The sequence below is a fragment of the Zeus faber genome (assembly GCF_960531495.2).
Source record: "Zeus faber genome assembly, chromosome: 18".
Taxonomy (NCBI): domain Eukaryota; kingdom Metazoa; phylum Chordata; class Actinopteri; order Zeiformes; family Zeidae; genus Zeus; species Zeus faber.
In genome coordinates this window covers 2,954,035-2,973,684 of record NC_137210.1, presented here as the reverse complement: position 1 = coordinate 2,973,684, position 19,650 = coordinate 2,954,035, and the positions used below count along the sequence as shown (strand labels likewise).

At 45.1% G+C, this 19,650-nt stretch overlaps 1 protein-coding gene across 1 annotated transcript in view; it reads right to left on the bottom strand.

The window, feature by feature from the left end:
* Positions 1 to 6,753: 6,753 nt before the first annotated feature.
* edar (ectodysplasin A receptor) overlaps positions 6,754 to 19,650 on the bottom strand; it is a gene marked incomplete at both ends in the record, with an annotated part of 20,937 nt that continues 8,040 nt past the window's right edge. The window contains 9 exons of the mRNA XM_080018629.1: positions 6,754 to 7,169; positions 7,272 to 7,335; positions 7,451 to 7,766; positions 10,251 to 10,323; positions 11,551 to 11,625; positions 12,170 to 12,295; positions 12,459 to 12,539; positions 16,096 to 16,181; positions 19,316 to 19,497. Coding sequence (XP_079874755.1) covers positions 6,754 to 7,169; positions 7,272 to 7,335; positions 7,451 to 7,766; positions 10,251 to 10,323; positions 11,551 to 11,625; positions 12,170 to 12,295; positions 12,459 to 12,539; positions 16,096 to 16,181; positions 19,316 to 19,497 — 1,419 coding nt within the window. The remainder of the gene's footprint in view (positions 7,170 to 7,271; positions 7,336 to 7,450; positions 7,767 to 10,250; positions 10,324 to 11,550; positions 11,626 to 12,169; positions 12,296 to 12,458; positions 12,540 to 16,095; positions 16,182 to 19,315; positions 19,498 to 19,650) is intronic.

The window sequence follows — 19,650 nt, the reverse complement described above, 5'->3', positions numbered from 1 at the left end:
CGGCGTGTGTTAAGTTTGAAGACGTGTTTGACAGCTCATCTCTTGGGATCGCTTGCAGTGTACGCAGACAGGCAGGAGAGTCCATCGTTTATCATTTCTGCCCTGTCGCGCCCCGGCCCTGCAAAACGACTCCTGACAAGCGTGGCCCGGTGCCATGATTTTGAAAAAATCAAGTTTGAGTTTGCGTGCGATTCCAAACAGTACATTTCCAGGTGAGCGGTTTGTGTTTGTATTTTTAGACTGATTTTCCAACGTGTAACATTTGCATGCTGCAGATTGGAGCACACGAGGGCCTGTTTATAAGGTGGAAACAATTTGCTTGAGCACATTATTATTATTTTTTTCTTTCCTTCCTATACCCTTTAGCGAAAGTTGTGTCCAGTGGGAGGGCACATTGACGATCCTAAACTGCGTGAAAGCAGTCAGGTATGTAATAAATTCGAAGTGATTGGCCTGTCCTCCTAGGGTTGGAAAAAACCCTAAACAGGCCACTGGAGAGGCCCCCTTTTACCTCTGCCCAACACCGCAGGAACCGCCTGACGTATTTACTTTCCAGACTTTAATTGACGTCTGGCCTGAAGTCAGCACACACGCACACACTCCCAACTTGTGTTGCCTCCCTCTGCAAAGCATCACGGCCAGCCTTTCACAGTCCTGTTGATTTACATTCAGAGCTTTCGCAGTGGGCCAGAATCTCTGGAAATTGCAATTAAAAGCCCGGGCCACCACCGCCCCTCCTTTCTCTCTTCCTTCCCATGCCCCAGCTTGGCTGGGTAGACCTCATTAAAATCGTATTTAGGTAGGAGTTCCATTTCAACCAGACCCATGGAAAAATGGAGTTGATCAGCATTTAAAATTTTGGACGTGACAGGCCAGCAAACAGGGTACATTGTGTACCCAAGGGTGTAGCAAAAAAAATGTGATTTGAATACCATTTCCTGCATTTCCACATACATTTAGGGGCTACAGTAACCAACAGAAAATCACATATAACCTACCTGCAACTCCGCTGCTTCTCCCTGCCTCGTCTTCACTGTCTTCCATAGACATGGAAGATGGTGTGTCTAATGTTAAAGTAAACTGCGAGAGAGACTCTGCTTTTCATACATTGTTGACAGATACATGCTGTGCTTTAAGGTGGACTCGTTTTCAAGTTACATAGGTTCATAGAAAATCATGCTGTTTTACAAGCACTAATCAACCACCTCACATTTCCTTTCTTTCTCTTCATTCCCTCTCCAAATAAAGACATTCAACTGAACTGCTGTTGGCGTTCAATTTTTAGGAACTGCCGCTCCCTCATTCAGTGAGCAAAAAAAAGTCTGCGTCCACAATGTCGCCAAAATGTACTATAGAATTGCTCAGGCAGGCTGTCAGTGTTCGCTACTCATCCGTGGCAACTTTTTCAATCCGCATATCAATTCACATTCTCAGCCAAAATCTGATGGCTAGCCAAACAGTAGCGTATTAAGGGGGGGCTACCCATTGTTTCAACACCCCATTATTCCGAAACCCTCACCCGGGAAGGTCCGCTGATGTCATTCTGCATAATAATGAGCCACATGCTTATGTTGGCTTGAGAAATTGATATGGTGTGTTTTTTTTCTCAAAATGTCATCCTCCTTTAAGCACGATTATTGTGGTAAAAAAAAAAAGGGGGGGGGGGACACGAACAGGATTTTGAAAAGAGGGACAGACATGCCCCTCACACCAGGGGATGGGCCCCTGTGTGTACCGCAGTCATTACCCTTGAGGATTTATGGGGTGCTGGGTCATTGCACAATGTATACCAAGATACTCGATTGCAATGCATTTTGGTCTTTTGTATCATCATTGCAACCTTAAATATGCAACATCTGAGTTGGGCGGGTTCACTATTTTTCAACCCAGGGCTGAAATGTCAGTGAACATATTATAACGCAACCTATCATTGTGCCTGTCGTTTAGGAACAAGCTTTCATGCTGCTGCATGGGGCACGATCTCCCTTGTAAATCCAGGGCTTTTATAAGCTTTATATTGTCAGCTGTTTTCAAACATACTCTTTTTCTTTTCTTCTTTTTTTGGCATTGACGGCTTTATGTCAAAGGATTTTACTCACTAAAAGCCCCCACCTTTCTGAGCTTATAACCTGTACAGACTTAAGTAAAGGTGCAAGTTGAATCTTTGACCCGGGTCTGAATGTTAAGCCACTGAGTTTGTGCAGGCACTTAGCAAGCTGGATTGCGTGTGTGTGTGTGTGTGTGTGTGTGTGTGTGTGTGTGTGTGTGTGTGTGTGTGTGTGTGTGTGTGTGTGTGTGTGTGTGTGTGCGTGCGTGCGTGCGTGCCTGCGTGTGTGCGTGCGTGTGTGCGCATGCGTGCATACGCGTGTGTGTGAGAGGTAGCTGACTGTAAGAGCTATGAGGTTCAATTAGCATCACCGTCACTTCAGCTTCAGCCTTCTGTAACAGCCAGTCAGATTGGCACTCCTTGTTCCAGAGGACTCTCATCTCCCCTAGCTAACGCCGTACCAAGCCAAGCGCTTAAGACTCAAAGAATGGACCCTCGGGTCACACACACACACATACACATAGATGCCTCCTTTGTCTCCCACTGTCTCACTCTCCATACAGGTGTGTTTTTGTCTGTGCAGTGGAAGATTAGCTTTTTTGGAAAGGTGTCTGAAACTTAATGAGGGCCGCAGAGAGCTCGACATTGCCCCAGAGCAGCATGGCAGCACCTCCGCTGACTTGACACACCTTTTCTTAACAAGCCCTAAGATCCCATGCCAGCACACACACACACACACACACACACACACACACACACACACACACACACACACACACTTAGACCCACACAGACAGCTAATCATTTAGCTAAACCCTTGGGAATCTTGGCTCAGAGCGAGATGAGAGCACAGTGCAGCGTCATGACAGCCACCTTTTGAGACGGCTGATGTCATGGTTTGGAGGGAAAATAGGAGGGGGGAGGAGGGGGGTTAAAAGCATTGGATACAACTCGGCACACACCTTTCCGTGCCCTGGAGAGAGATTTAGTCTAAAGTAAATAGATTCCACCAAATGATGTTGTTCCCTCGGAAACTCGGGTAGAAAAAGTGCGATGCTGCTGTACGGCCACAGTAAGGTTGTTTCTTCTCTGTCAGAGGCGCCTCATCCACCAATCCAAAAGTTTCAACACAAGTTAGCAATGTATTTTAAATCTGGGTTTGAATAGAGTTTGGAGCACCAGTGGGAAGGAAAGAGAAGCAAACAAGCCTGTTGGATCCTGTACGTATGCTTCCAAAAAATTTTGTTTTCTTATTCCTTTTTCTGGTTTAGTTGGGATTTTTTTTCTCTACATTGTTGATTTCTACCGCCTTATTGATGCTCATCAAACCAATATTTTTGGAAACGCCTAACGTTGGAATCGCTTGTGACCGCTCAGGATCGCTTGTTCCGATGAGATGAGCGGGATGAATTTGCGGCCTTGTGCTTGCCTGCTCTTCCTCTGCTTCATTTGTTGTTACTTTGCTGTGTCCTATCGGCAGTTGGGAGTGTTGCAATTGGGGAAACTTGTGTTCAAATATTTGCATGGAAAACGCATCTCTATTTAATTCTTGATGAAATGTAACATCTCAGCTTCGGGTGGCAGGTCAGAGCCAATTATCGTTACTGCTTGAAAAGAAAGTCTGTAAAAGTTGTCTTCTGTCTTCTTCAGCGCTGATTTAAAACGGCAAAGTGAAATTGCTCAAGCTGGCTGGTCCACATTCTGGGATGTTCTGGGGCAGTGCACCAACACATACAAACACACATACACTTTTGAAAACCGCGCCATAGATTTATGAATACTTCTTTATTAAGGCATACATTATGTACAGTAATAATTTATATATACACATATACTTTAATTACATGGATAGACTGTTTACACTGTCTGGGTGTTCTACATGTGGTTTCCTATGTCTTACTGAGGTAAAGAAGAAAAGCGTCTAGCTACTGTATATCACTCTATTATTGGCTTAAGTTGTCACACAAGGTTTGGCCTTGTCTGAGAGCAAGGGTGAGGAGTCTCTTTACAGTGTTTATTTCCAATAGATTAAGACACAAAAGTGTTAGATGTAGGACCGGACGATATGGTCAAAATATGATGCCTCATGAATATAGTTCACAAATAAGTATTTTTTATGGGATAATTGTTAGTCCATTGACAATGCTAAAATATGCAATTTTGTAGCTTTATTTAATGAACCTATACAATATCATGACTGAGGCATTGCAGAAATTGGACCATATTGCAAAAGCCATGCCAGTACATCTTCAACTACGAAATAGTTCCCAACCTAAATTAACAGTCAAAACCAGAAGACGACTGTGTTAAACTCGTGTGGAAAGGGTTGAATTCCCACGTGGTTTGAATTAACTTTGGTTTAAAAACACAATTACTGCTCTACTAAGGCCATTGTACCGCACCGTCAAAATCACATTCGCCACAGGAAGATACCGAAAACGTACAAAACGGCAGACCCATGCTCACTGACATGCATTTAATTCATTGACACTACCGGAGTCCAGCCCCTGTCCAATCATTGTCAAGTATGAACAACAAAGTCCTGTCAGAAATTAGGACCCGACGGAGGGTTCATGGCTGGTTTTGCGGAGAACAGGTCCATGACCTTCTGCAGACGGCATCAAGCGACAAATAATGGTCACTTTCCCCTGAGAATTTGAGGTCAAAATACATTTTAGCATCATTTCCTCAATGTGGAGTTGGGGGTGGCGGACTCTTAAGGCCTAATGTATATGTATATAGACACCAATCAGCCACAACATTTAAACCACTGGAAGGTGAAGTAATAATAATAATATTGGTCATCTTGTGCCAATGTGCCATTGGAACAAGATGACCAATATTATTATTCAAGGAGTTGTCAAGGAGTGGGATAAATTAGGCAGCAAGTGAACAGTCAGTTCTTGAAGTTGACGTGTTACAAACAGGGAAAAAGGGGAAGCGTAAAGATCTGAGTGACTTTGACAAGAGCCAATATGTGATGGCTAGACGACTGGGTCAGAGCATCTCCAGAATGGCAGGTCTTGTGGGGTGTTCCAAAAAGTGTTGAAAAAGTTAATGCTGCTATGATAAAAAGGTGTTAAAACACACAGCTTCATCACAGCTGGCTGCATATGGAGCTACGTAGCTGCAGACCGGTCTGAGTGCCCGCGCTGACCCCTGTCCACTGCTGAAAGTGCCTACAATGGACACGTGAACGTCATAACTGAACCATGGAGCAATGGAAGAAGGTGGCCTGGTCTGACGAATCATGTTTCTTCTACATCATGTGGATGGCTGGGGTTAGGGTCAGATCCGTTTGAGCATCTGTGGGATGTACTGGAACAACAAGCCTGATCCATGGGGGCCCCACTTCACAACTTCCAGGACTTAAAGGATCTGCTGCAAACGTCTCGGTGCCAGATACCACAGGACACCTTCAGAGGTCTTGTGGAGTCTCGAGAGGTCAGAGCTGTTTTTGGCAGTACCAGGGGGACCTACACAATATTAGGCATGTAGTTTTAATGTTGTGGCTGATCAGTATGTATGTGTGTGTGTGTGTGTATGTGTGTATGTGTGTATGTGTGTGTGTGTGTGTGTGTTTGTGTGTGAGTATACACACACACACACACACACCCCATGTGTCTTCCTAGTGTCTCATGTCTAAGAGCTTCTCAATACAATTGCTAACCATGCAGTTAAGGCACTCTGATTTAAATGATATTTTTGACATTTGACAGCAGCTTGGGCCCCTGTTATACATGAGTACATTCAGATGTTGCGCATGATGACCGTAGCACCGCTTTGACTATGTGCGATTGTGTTCTTTCATTGCAGCAACCCCGGGGCTTTATTGGTCATTCCTTCAGCTTGGGCCTTTTTTTTTATTGCAGGGTTTTTATAGCTTTTCCACTTGCCCTTCAATGGTTAAGTTGCTCTAAATGCTTAATTAGGTGCTGGAAATCACAGGCACTTTGCACCCGCTCGGTAAACCACAACACTTTGGCCTATTAGGGGCCCCGACCCTGCCACACGCCGAATAATTAGGGCTGGCGGCAGCGCTAGACCGCAGAATTGGTCTGAGGGAGAGTGGGGAGAGTTATTATTATTATTAGGGGGCGGGAGACCGGAGGGGTCACAGACTGGGTCACCTCTGAGGAAGTACTCGCAGGAAGAGAGTTCATGGAAGTCGACATGGATGAGGGCCAAGCACACAACTTTGGCAGGACTGTTAAGGGAGTGGCCGTGTAGGTCAGATGTTTACTCGGAATGTCCTCGGCTCGAGACCGTCTCCGTCTTTTCACAGCCTTGCAAACCTCCGCAACTGTGTCAAGGCTGAGAATAAAAGGTTCACGCCAAGATGGAGGGACAAGACAAGTCTTAAGCATTGCTGGGATTTTGGCACTTAATTATCCCCCTGCTGAGACGGGGGCTTCTCAGCAAGAGTTTTTTCTGAAGCAATGCGTTCGTGTCAATTCAGTGTCAGTCGTTTAGTCTGTTTGCTCGGATGACTGGCCACCAATTTGACATCCAAAAACCCTGTTGAAAGTGCAGCGCAAGTGTGAATGCTGTCAAAGAAGAGAAGAGACGGAGAAATCCCCAAAAAGAGAACAAAAGGTGGAATATCCAGGGGAGGGACAGCGGCATTCTTCATGTGATTGGGAGTGTGAGTGTGTGTGTGTGTGTGTGTGTGTGAGTGACTGCAACCCGACCCCATGTCTCTTAAGTCACACACTGGCACAGCGAGGGGATGGGGAAGGGGTCGGGGATGAGGAGTGGCAGGCCAGCTGACTGTGGAAGCTGCTGATCCCCTGCCGCCCGACCCCGACGCCCACGCCCACCCCAGACGGCGACGCCATCTCACTCCCGCCAAGCACGTCCGAGCACAGGGACTCCACAGCGTCCAGACGCTCGATCTGCACCAGGCGCATCAGGAGGTCGGGGATGCTGTAGCCCGCCGTGCTCACCCGCTCGAACAGCTGCAGTCCGTCGCTCATGCCACCGATCTCGTCGCGCTTCAGGCCAAAACTCTCGGCCAGGTGCCGCCACGTCTTGACCACGGCCGCCTCGCTGCTGTAGGAGGAGCTCAGCATACGGCTGGCCTTCTCCAGGCAGTCGAAGGGCAGCTCCGTTGGGCTCAGACCTAGGGTGTGAGTTTAGGAAGGGAATGTTAGCACGATGGGGGCAAAGGGGGGTTTGCGTGGACAAATCTGCCCATCAAATGAGAGGAACGCACGAGACTTACCTTCTGCCACATTGCAGGCTCTGGCATACAGATCCAGAATCTTCTTTCTTCGACTTTGTAGAATCTGTACGTTGAAGGAAAATAAGTCCAGTTGAGAATTTGTCTTTAAAATTGTTTTATTCTCTATTTTGATGTTTCAGGATGTTTTATCGCACAACAAAGACCCATCTTCCACTCACCCCCGTGGTCTTGTTGTTGTTAATAGCATTTGCATTGCTAATGTGGTTGGCGCTACCATTCTGGTTGGCGGCAGACAAGTTATTGCCTGCGTTGGCTCCGGCAGCGGTGCCGTTCGGGGTGCGGTCGCGGGCCAGGAGCCCCAGGGAGAGCAGGCAGAGGTCGGGCTTGTTGCCCAGGTTGAGGAGACACAGGTTGGGGCCGGGGCCGGAGCCGCCATTCAGCTCAGCCGCCCCCTGCTTCTCCAGCGCCGCCTCTTCGTCGCTGTCTATGCTCCGGCTCAGAAGCTGCTCGTTTTCCGATGACGCGTCGTTCTCGCTGTAGGTGCGACACAGACACACACATGCACAGTTGAATATTTCCCCCCAAAATCTGAGAAGATGTGTGTGTGTGTGTGTGTGTGTGTTTTATTGCATGTTTTATCTTTTTTGGAGTGGGATAGTCATCAAAAAGCCTCTTGTATTCTGATCTGCCGTCCAACGAGCACTGACGCCCAAGCTGTCAGCTTTAAGTCCCGCCCCTGATATGTCCCGCACATTTGAGTGATCTGCACACACACGTGTACGAATCCAGTCGTGTCCCTAATCACTGATCTCACAGGAGATGCTCACACAATGCCATTGTTTCACAGGCCCGCTCTATCTCAAGATACATACGCATGCACGCACGCACGCACACACGCACACACACACACACACACACACAAAACACAATGGCATTGTGTTCTAGACATCTAACACCAACTCTGGCAGCTAATGCAGTGAGTTAGCACATCCTCTGGCATGCTAACCCCCTCGCAAAAAAGGTAAAATCCCTACCCCACCCCCTCTCTATCTTGTTCTGTTTTTGGAGACCAACCCCCAGAAGACCTACGTCCTACCCCCCACCCCCACAAAGCCACATAATGACTCTGCTTCATAATAATAAAAGAAAAAACCTTGAGTGAACTTGTTTTTTCCATGCCTTGCCCACAGAAAGGGGGCACACACACAGTCACAAGCACACACACAAGCACACACACACACCACCAAAAACAGCCAACAGCACTGATCCTACTACTGCAGTGACTTGTTTTGTGGTGACTTAATTACGGGCAGATGCCAAAAGCAATGGTAAAAAGCATCTCTGTTTCTGTGGCCTGACACCCCATTCTATCTCGCTTTCACACACACAGGCAGACACACACACACACACACACACACACACACACACACACACACACACACACACACACACACACACACACACACACACACACACACACACACACACACACACACACTAAAACATACAGACATACAAACACGTGTCACCTATAGCCAATGCACATGATAAGCAAGGTACCATGCACTGGCACACACATGGCAGTGGTAGTGATAAAATGCTGTAAATGCCTTATTGTCTTTAGTTTAAATGCAGATAAAACCAAAGAGACATTGTACGAGTCTGGGATAAATTAAAACTTTTTTTTCCCTCCGTCAGAACATCCAATTTAAGTTAATTCCATAAATATTGTGTTGTTTTTACGGAGGAAAAAACATCTCATTAGGGGGACTGAATGAACTGAAACGACTTTGGAGCTGTGCCGGGCCTGCTACTCAACTACTCAACAACTGTGTGAATTTGTTTTGTATCTTTCGAAGAATGTCTTTTTTTCTCCAACTTCGTCATGGTTGATGTTGGTCCTTGAATTATTCACGATGTGGAAATAATGTTCGTCTTAGTAACTATTGATGTTATTGTGGCTGTTAAAAAAAATAAAATAAATGAAAAAAATTTGATGCAATGTTTTTTATATACAATGGCATTGGCTGAAAAGTGATCTATTATGATGGTCATTATTGTCCAAAATTCTAAAAATATTGTGAAATGAAATTTGGGGGGCATTTTTCTGCATCATTACTCCCGCTCTCTTCCGTTATCTGATGCTTTAACCCCTTTTTCGATAAAAACTGCACTATGCTCTATGTCTAAATCCTTCTAAATTACAGCAGTGCTAAACTTCATATTAACAACAAAATATTTCAGTCAGCAAAATATGTAGACCCATAAGCTACTGACTACTACTGACTATAGCCATATAAATTGGCTATAGTCAGTAGTAGTCAGTAGCTTATGGGTCTACATATTTTGCTGACTGAAATATAAAAAACAGTTGTTCAGTGTGATCAATGACGATATAAAGGGATCCAAGTGTGTGATTTCAAACCTGACGACAATGGTGTATTTGCTCATGTCAGAGAATTTGTCAAATCTCATACAGCACACAGTAATAATTCATACCCATAACAATAATTTACCCGTTGCAAAGCATCGCATTTTGTATATCTTTAAACATCAGACTTATTCTGTTTTGTATTTTGATTGGCTATTTGTATACATTTGACGATTACATTCTAATTGTATTAATCAATGTGTTCTATTTTAAGCCGTGCAAGGTGCACACCAGCTCACCGAGAGCAGTGAGGAGGGTTAAGTGTCTTGCTTAAGGACACTTCAACATTCTACCAGGAATGTTGGGAAACCTTCTTGTCATAAGACGACCTGCTGTGCCTCCTGAGCTACTGCCCCCTACGGAAAGGGACAATAAGTAATATTTTATTTGCTCATTGCAAACATTGACCAGGATATTCCAGTCTGCCCCTGTTACCTCAGTGGCTGCCGATATTCAAGCTCATTTTGGCACGTTGCACATTTTTCAACATCGTGTCGTTTCTATGGCTTCCTTTGGCGATTGCTATTTATCCCAGTGCTGAGGTTTTTCCACTTTCCCGGGAGTCAGATCGGCTGGCGTCATCTCACCTTTTCGTGGTCTTCTGGGGCGGAGTTTTGAGTTTGTCAAACTCGTCTTTCTCCGAGAAGATCACCACGTTATCTGCAGGCGAGAAAGAAAGGAAGAAACAACATCAAAGAAACCCCTCAATAATCCTCAACGCATTTCCATTTTTTTTTTTGCAAATAAAATCAAAGATTACGAGTGAGTGAGAGAGAGAGGGGGGGGGGTGGGGGGAGAGAGAGAAAGAGAGAGAGCGAAAGAGAGAGAGCCTTGACCGGAGGAAATGGATTCGGAAGGACCTGCCAAGTAATTACAATGACAATTAGCTCCGACTTGTGCTCGCATCACAGAGGCTATAATAGCCGATAGGTATAGACAAGATAATTCTGAGTAATGAGTGACTACCTGAAGTGGAAGTAGTCCTACGCCTGTGTATGTGTGTTTGCGCGCGTGCGCGTGGGTGTGTGTCTGTTGGCACTTTGGATGACTGGTGTGTTTACGGGCTCCGAGCCCATAGCTCCGAGCCCTACCGGAGCTAGCCGTCACTCATGCAGACACTGAGTTAACAAGGCCCCCAGATGAAAGGCGCAGATGCTCTATTCCACACACGCACGGACGCACGCACACACACATGCACACACACACACACGCACACACACACACACACACACACACATTCAGGGTCACCCGCAGTCAAAAAAACAACTACGACAAAATGTTCTTCTCCTAGGGATATTATAACAAAGCTATAAAAACTTCTAACCCTCACATGCGGTGGTGTCTGTGGCTGCAAACAATTAACTCTCTTGCCTGTGTGTGTGTGTGTGTACGTGAAACCCGCACTCCGCCAGCGCATGGGCCTCGCAGTGAGTCATGAGTCTATGAGTTATAAAAATAAAATGGATATGCCGTCCGTCACTGTGAGGAGAAATGGCACCCAGAGCCAGTATTATTTACTTTTCTCTGCACTTGCCGAATTGTCCAAATGTCCGCTGCGCCTTCCATCTCCAAGAGTACAGCCCAACAGGCGGTGGATGCCGCGGAGGTGGAGGGCAGCAAAGCAGGTAGGGCACGAGGCCGTGGAAGTGCGTGGCACCGTCAAGTTGTCTGACAGAACTAGCTCCGCCAGCTACGCCTCATTAAGTCTTTGACGGCGAATGGGTGGTTCGGTGGACTGTTTGGGTGAAGCGAACACCGCCACTTTGTTACACTGCTCTGTTAATGTGACCTTTTCACCAAACAAAGTTTTAAAATGGCCTGACTTGAAAAATCCCTTGAACTTGATGTTTTTTATTGATACATCGGGTTTCACTGCGCTGTACTTACCGGCCACGTCTTTCTTGTCCTCCAGTTTGTTGCTCTGAGCTTCTACGGCCTTAACTACTTGTCCGGTACAGCACGCTGTAACACACACACACACACACACACACAACATCGTAAACGTTTTGCAATAAACAACTCAAACGTCCAAATAATTTATTTTCTTGGAAGGTTCACACTTTTTAGTTTGTGCCGTTGCCTTTGAGCAAGGCACCTGCTCTGATTCCCGACTCTGAGCACGAAATGAAATGAAATGAATAGGAGAAAGTACCACCGCAGGGTTCAAAAGCAGACAACCTCACTAACTGAAGACTTATTAATAAATATCAATATTATTTCTAAGAATTTCAATTTTTTCAAGTTAATTTCAACAACTATTTTGCTGATACTGTTGTTACATATGTTACATGAACGTATTTGAATTTTGGGCTTTTTTTGTAGACACAGGCGAGTCGACTTGTTATTCACACCATCCAGCAAGTAGCCGTCAATTGAAATAGAGACTTTCTGTGTGTGTGTGTGTGTGTGTGTGTGTGTGTGTGTGTGTGTGTGTGTGTGTGTGTGTGTGTGTGTGTGTGTGTGTGTGTGCGTGTGTCTGCCTGTGCGTGCATGTGTATGCGCTCACCCTGGCCGCTGGGCTTGGCCTTCAGGATGTAGAACATGATTATCAGGACGATAGCGATGGCCATGATGAAAATGGTTGACATGGCGATGATGAGAGCCGTCGCCAGGTGGCCCTGTCCGGTGGCATCTGAGTATGGAGACAACAATCCGATGTAGCTTTATATTTATACTTAAATACTACAATACTTTGACGCAGACAAACACAAGCTCACAGAGATGGAAGACACGTTGGTTTCTGTGCATCGATGTCAGATGGAGGTTTTTTTTTTTTGTTTTTTTTTGGTCTGTACCTTTGTGGAGATGAGGAAATATGGTGGTGCTCCCGGGGTGACTGGGCACCTCCCCCTTTGCAGGGACGGGGGTTTTCATGCCTGTGACACACACACACACACACACACACACACACACACACACACACAGACACACACACACACACAGAACATACAGAGACCCACGTCAGTTATTCCATTTACTGTTACAGTCTCTGTCACAACTTTTTATTTTTCATTGTCTCAAGCCAGCTTCACACCGAGTGCATATCCACAGCCACATCAGTTGGACCCCCCACCACCACCACCACCACCACCAGCACTAGTGCTAGTGGCCGTCGGATGAACTGCCTCTCGGTTTTGCATCACAAAATATGTCAAGGAAAATGGGAGAGCTTGTTTTTTCAGGACAGCAAGTCGTTTGCTCAGCTGGACCAGTTTCCATGAATGACGAGTTTGAAACTCCCTTCTTATCATGTTTAGTGTGAAAAACAAATAGAAACAATTCACTTATATGAAATGAGATTAACTGTTTGTGAATATTGTGACATCCAACTTCAACTTCATTATTTTATATACGTGACTTATTTACTTAGTTTTAAGCCCAGTTCCAATAAAAAAAAAGAATTGACTGACGTCACTTCCGGTTGTAGTGTTGGACCGAAACTTCAGCACCGCAGCATGTCATAGCAAATCATAGAATAATTTATTTTGCGTGCAGAATCCGACTCTCCATAGGAATGAATGGACTTCTTCTCTGTGTATGATCTGATTGTATGAGAAACAACATTACCCTGCGCTTCAATTAAACAGGAACCCATGCCGGGTGGCTTGAATGTGTGCTCTCTCTCTCTCCCTCTCTCTCAACAACTTCCAGTCCCTCTCTGGTAATTCTCTCTCTCTCGCTTTATCTCACTCGGTTGTTAATCCACTGTTTTAGCCCCCCATTTGATTCCATATGGACTTCCTGGCAGCTCATAAATCATTTCCTTTTAATCAGTTATTTTATTTTCCCCTCAGCTGATATATGGAGCTCTCCGGCATGTGCCATTGCGCTTCTAGTCGGCCTCGGTGTTGTACACACTAGACGCACGCACGCACGCACGCACACACACACCCAGCGCCTTGCGGTTGCAGCCGTCACCACTCCGGGGGAATTTGTTTACGCTCTCCGGGTCGTGGATATGAGCCGATGTGGAAATCTGTTTAGTCGAGCTTAATCAACTCTCGCAGGTCCCTCCCAAGAAAGTACAGAAAAGCACACACACACACACACACACACACACACACACACCGACACACACACACACACACACACACACACACACACACACACACACACACACACACACACACACACACACACACACACACACACACACACACACACACACACACACACACCACACACATGTTAATAATGTTAATAAAAATGTCAGGTTTATTTACCGGGGCTCCAAACAGACTTGATAGTAAAATTACATCTATATATATATTAACATATAAAAATAAATAAATTATTCATATTAAACAACTTCCTGATTTAATTTTTTTTAAACATCTAATGTGGCATGTGAATTTTAATGCAATTCCTGATATGTAAACTCTTTATTTTTTGTCTTGTTTTATTAATTTCTTTTTTGGGGGGCGGGGAGGCCGTCTGGTACCCCATCTGGTACCCCATCTGCTGGCTATGATAGAAAGGTGTCAGAACACACAGTGCATCGCAGCTTGCTGCGTATGGGGCTGTGTAAGTGGAGTGAGAGGTCAGAGTGCCCATGCTGACCCCTGTCCACTGTGAGCGTCAGAATCTGATGAATCATGTTTTCTTCTACATCATGTGGATGGCCGGCGTTAGGGTCCGATCCGATCGACCATCTGTGGGATGTGCTGGAACAACAAGCCTGATCCATGGGGGCCCCACTTCACAACTTACAGGACTTAGAGGACCTGCTGTCAACGTCTTGGTGCCAGATACCACAGGACACCTTCAGAGGTCTTGTGTAGTCCATGCCTCCACGGGTCACAGCTGTATTGGTGGCTCGAGGGGAGCTACACAATATTACTTCTTATTAGTGGTGGTTTTAATGTTGTGGCTGATCAGTGTATGTTCAAAATGAAACACTATTTGATGCAGATGACGGCAAAAGAGCAGGACAAGTGACACACAGACGCCATCATCTGTGCCAAATAGTAGCTTCGGCACAAGAACCGACACGCTAATCATATATATATTTTTTCTCATCCCCTTACTCTCCGAAGTTTTAATTATCGCACATCCACGGCGGCACTCCCTCCGCTGGGGAGCCAGGCGGCTTGCTGGTGTAATTTGCAAGATTACACGGCAAGTGTGAGCCTGCCTCCCCTTCACGCCGAGTATGCGACGATCTGCCTCCAGCCACACTGGGGGGGGGGGGGGGGGGGGGTTGATTTTTTTTTCTTTCTTTCTTTTTCCCCCACAACTTCTCATTTAAGAAAAAAAAACCCATCCAATTTAAAACGTAGCACCGAAAAATACACTGGCGGGCTAGCTGTGCTTTTATTTTTTCTTAATATTTTTCTTCATATTTTTATTTATTATATTGATTTGGTTTTTGTTTAAGGTGTTTTATTTTTCTACCTTCCCTTAAAAAAAGGTATTTTAGAGCACTGTTGAAAAGTGTGTATTTGTTCTCACACAAACACACACACAAACACACACACACACACACACACACACACACACACGTCCACCAATGGGGTCATCCTATTTCACAATGCACACATGTGACACATTGCCATTTTAATACAGGGCCCTCCACCACATGCAGATCTCGGTGGTAGTAGCAAATATTCAAACGCGAACTTTGAAGGCCGAAGTGGAGAAGGGTTCCATATGAACAGCAGTTGAACATGGGTCACTCGGTTCTAAGGAGTCACTTTGCTTTTGGTTGAGAAGCGTATATAACCTATAATTTAATAACTGAGTAAAGTTCACAATGACAACGGCTCCCTGATGGTCATTTGCGGCTAAAATGACTCCTATACATTTGAATTGGAAGGCATCTATATCTATTTCAAAGTTATCTCCTCCACGTCAGCATTTATATTTAATATTTAAATGTGCAAACAGCATTAAATCTTTTATCTTTTTTTTATTTTTTTTTACCCAAGTACACTGTCAACTATCTTCATGCAGGATGTCTGAAAATAATTTTTTGTGGTGAGTTGACAGTGCCGGCGGCTGATGGTGAATAATGCATAATGGGGGTGGTGCGGTGACTGTCATGATGTGGTCGCAGCCTGGCGCCACAAACACACACATATCCCTACACGCAGAGGTCAGGTATGCAGGGGTAACCAGTGAGATTGTAGTTGACCATCCCCTCTGGACCCAGACAGGCAGAATCCAGGGAGAGAAGATATAGACTGGAAGCGGGGTATCCTGAGGTCCTGAGAGAGACCTGATTTTAAAGCTGGCTCTTGTGTCTCGACGTCTTTATCTCAGCAAATACCCGACCAACCACGGGTTTCCTGGCCAAGACCTTTCTTACGTTGCATTCCATGAAACGGGACTCACCTTCATTCCCTTTCTCCTTCCCAAATCATTGGAGAGGCTATGGGGATATCTTCTTTGAAATTAAGAAAATGGTGGGGGTGGTTTTACTACTTTACTCACATTCTTTGGTGTTGCGCGGCGCATTCTGGCAAGAGTGGCAGACCTTCCCGTAGAGGTTCCTCGGTCGGTACTCTAGGATGTAGTAACTGGTGGAGACACATAAATATGCTGTTATATACACTTCCCCAGGACGCTCCGCTCTCCTCCACTAGCGTAGACACCATTAAAAGTTAAAAGTTAAAAGTTACTTTAACCTTTGATTCAAAGATGTCCGTTTGGCTTAATAAAGGTAAAAAAAAATTTTCCCGGTTGTTTTCGAAAAACCGAGCATTGCACCTCCAGACATTCCAACGTAGGGGCATAAATACTGATTGAACCTCAACGGGAAGAAACCAAGGGTGAAAAGTTTGACTCGATGAGTGTGTTTAATTGATTGCCTTGAGGCAGCAAACACACTTGAGTAGCAGGTATAGCCCTGGGGAGGGGTGGGAGGGAGAGAGGGAGAGGAGGAGGGAGGGAGAGAGAGAGAGAGAGAGGGAGAGAGGCTCTACCAAAGACAGGCAATTTTTTTCTTTATAATATTCACTTTGTAATTGACTAAAAACAACTATATAAACTTTTTATGTTGAGGTTCAATAACATATGATTCACAAAGTATAAACACAAATTTTAATTGGATTTCCATCAGTCAATATTCAGCAGTCAAAGTGAGAATTGTATGAAAGCACTATGAAATACACCGATCAGCCACAACATTTAAACAACAGGTGAAGAGAATAATATTGGTCATCTTGTTCCAGTGGCACCTGTCAAGGGGTTGGATAAATCAGGCAGCAAGAGAACAGTCAGTTCTTGAAGTTTATGTGTTGGAAGAAGGAGAAATGGGCGACTTTGTGATGGCTAGACAAGTGGGTCAGAGCATCTCCAAAATGGCAGATCTTGTGGGTGTTCCCGGTATGCAGTGGTTAGAACCTACCCAATGTGGTCCAAGGAAGCACAGCCGGTGAACCGGCGACAGGGTAATGTACCCCCATGGGCTCATTGATGCGCGTGGGGCACGAAGTCAAGCCCATCTGGTCCCACAGAAGAGCTACTGTAGCACGAATTGCTGAAAAAGTTAATGCTGCTAAGATGGAAAGGTGTCAGAACACACAGTGCATCACAGCTTCCTCCGTATGGGGCTGTGTAGACACACACCAGTCAGAGTGCCCATGCTGACCCCTGTCCTACGTTGAAGGTGCCGACAATGGGCATGTGAGCATCAGAATTGGACCATGTAGCAATGGAAGAAGGTGGCCTGATTTGATGAATCATGTTTTCTTCTACATCATGTGGATGGCTGGGGTTAGGGTCCGATCCGATCGAGCATCTGCGGGATGTACTGGAACAACAAGCCTGATCCATGGGGGCCCCACCTCACAACTTCCAGGACTTAAAGGATCTGCTGCAAACGTCTCGGTGCCAGATACCACAGGACACCTTCAGAGGTCTTGTGGAGTCTCGAGAGGTCAGAGCTGTTTTGGTGGCACGAGGGGGAGCTACAAAATATTGATATTGGTTATTGGTGGTGGTTTTAATGTTGTGGCTCATCAGTGTATGTCCATAGTCCTTAATAGTATCTATCTATCTATCTATCTATCTATCTATCTATCTATCTATCTATCTATCTATCTATCTATCTATCTATCTATCTATCTATCTATCTATCTATCTATCTATCTATCTATCTATCTATCTATCTATCTATCTATCTATCTATCTATCTATCTATCTATCTATCTATCTATCTGTATGTCTGTATGTCTGTCTGTCTGTCTGTCTGTCTGTCTGTCTCTGTCTGTCTGTCTGTCTATCTATCTATCTATCTATCTATGTCTATCTGTCTATCCAAGTGTACATACAGTAAATGATACATATACTGTACATATACATGGTAAGTGGGTGAGCGAGAGAGTTAAATAAAAGGAGAAGGAAGGAAGGAAAGAAAGAAGGCATATTAAAAACAAAAACGTTGCACGTTGCTTGTTGTTGCATTGTTTGAAAGGAACACTATGAGCCGTTTACCCAAAATGATGCTTCGCTCATATTTGTGCCACAACCAGGCCCAGAACATATTAATTTCCATCCGGCCGCATTGCGAGAGATATGAGGCGGAACGCCACCAAAAGTAGTTTCTATCAAAGCAAATCTCAAATTAATACATCTAACTGGGGGTGGGGGGGGGGGGGGGGGCACTTCATAAGAGCTATTTTCTGTATTAACATCAGGCCTCAATTGAAAGCAGACTGCGCCTTTTTAGCAGCCAGGGTCAAGGAGCGGTGTGTTTCGCGAGCAAAGGAATGAAGCTGTGCGGAGGAAAGACAGGAGGGAATTGACGGCTCGGGATATAGAGGTGTGGCCAGGGTGACAATAGCTTATTTTTCCACAAAATCAGTATACAGTAATCACTGAAATCAGCCCACGTCTAAATGAATATCCCTTCTAATATTTCAGACTTTCTGTTGTGGAACAATTGTGTGTAGATTACAAAAATGTGCGTAACCACATGAGGCTAGGTAGAAGGAGAGAGGGATGGGCATAAGGGTTAGGGGAAGAGAGGATCTGGTAGTGTTTAAATGATTTTTTTTTTGTTTTTCGTCTTTTTATTGACTCCACGTTGTAGTGACATACATAGCATTTCCACATGGCAGCTGTGGCGGATGCCATGTCGAATATTTTGGGGGGCAGGGGGGATGTGGTGTGCACCAGTGTGGTATGCACGGTAGATCGCTGGGGTGCATTAGAGAGAAATTCGTCAGGGTGGTCCAGTCATGTCACCGTCCAGCCAGGGCACTTACGATAATATATATTAGAAACATTAAATATTTCCATGCACACATTTGGAGTTTCATTTGAAATAAAGACTTTTTTTTTCATGTAAAAAACATTGATGGGCATGACCACAGAACATCTTTATCTTCATGTTCAACTATAATCTATTCTATTCATTTGTATTCTATATTTTCTATTCCAACATTCTCTATGTGTGGAATGGCAGCTTAATGTTTTTTTTTTGCAGAGAATATTCAAATAATAATATTAGTAGTAGTAAAAAAAATAACATACAGTAAATGTTAAAATCCCTCTTAAAAGAGGGACCTAAGATTTTCCACAATTAAAAGAGGCGCTAGAAGCTTTACTTGAATCCATAATGCCATTATAATTGCGGTGTTTGTGTGTGTGTGTGTGTGTGTGTGTGTGTGTGTGTGTGTGTGTGTGTGTGGGTGGGTGGAGCACTCACCCCGGTAGGCAGGGCCCACATTCTGCGTCGCTGTCGGCGGTCCCCGGCACCAAGACGGTGGCCCGGTAGAGGGCATCGCAGTCCTTGTGGCGGCGGCAGATCTCGTACTTCCCCTTGGAGTACTTCCCCTGCGTGCACGGCGTGCAGCCAAAGTCCTCGTCCTTCACGCCGTAGCTGCAAGTCTGCGGTTAAAACACAGAAAGAGTGAAGTACTTAGAAGCTAGTTTGCATGGTTTGGCACCAATGATTTGTCGGGCACTCATCCCGCCACGCAACCAATCAAACCAAGGCCTACTCTTAATATGAAGCTTTATCATTTATTTTCCCAGCTTTAT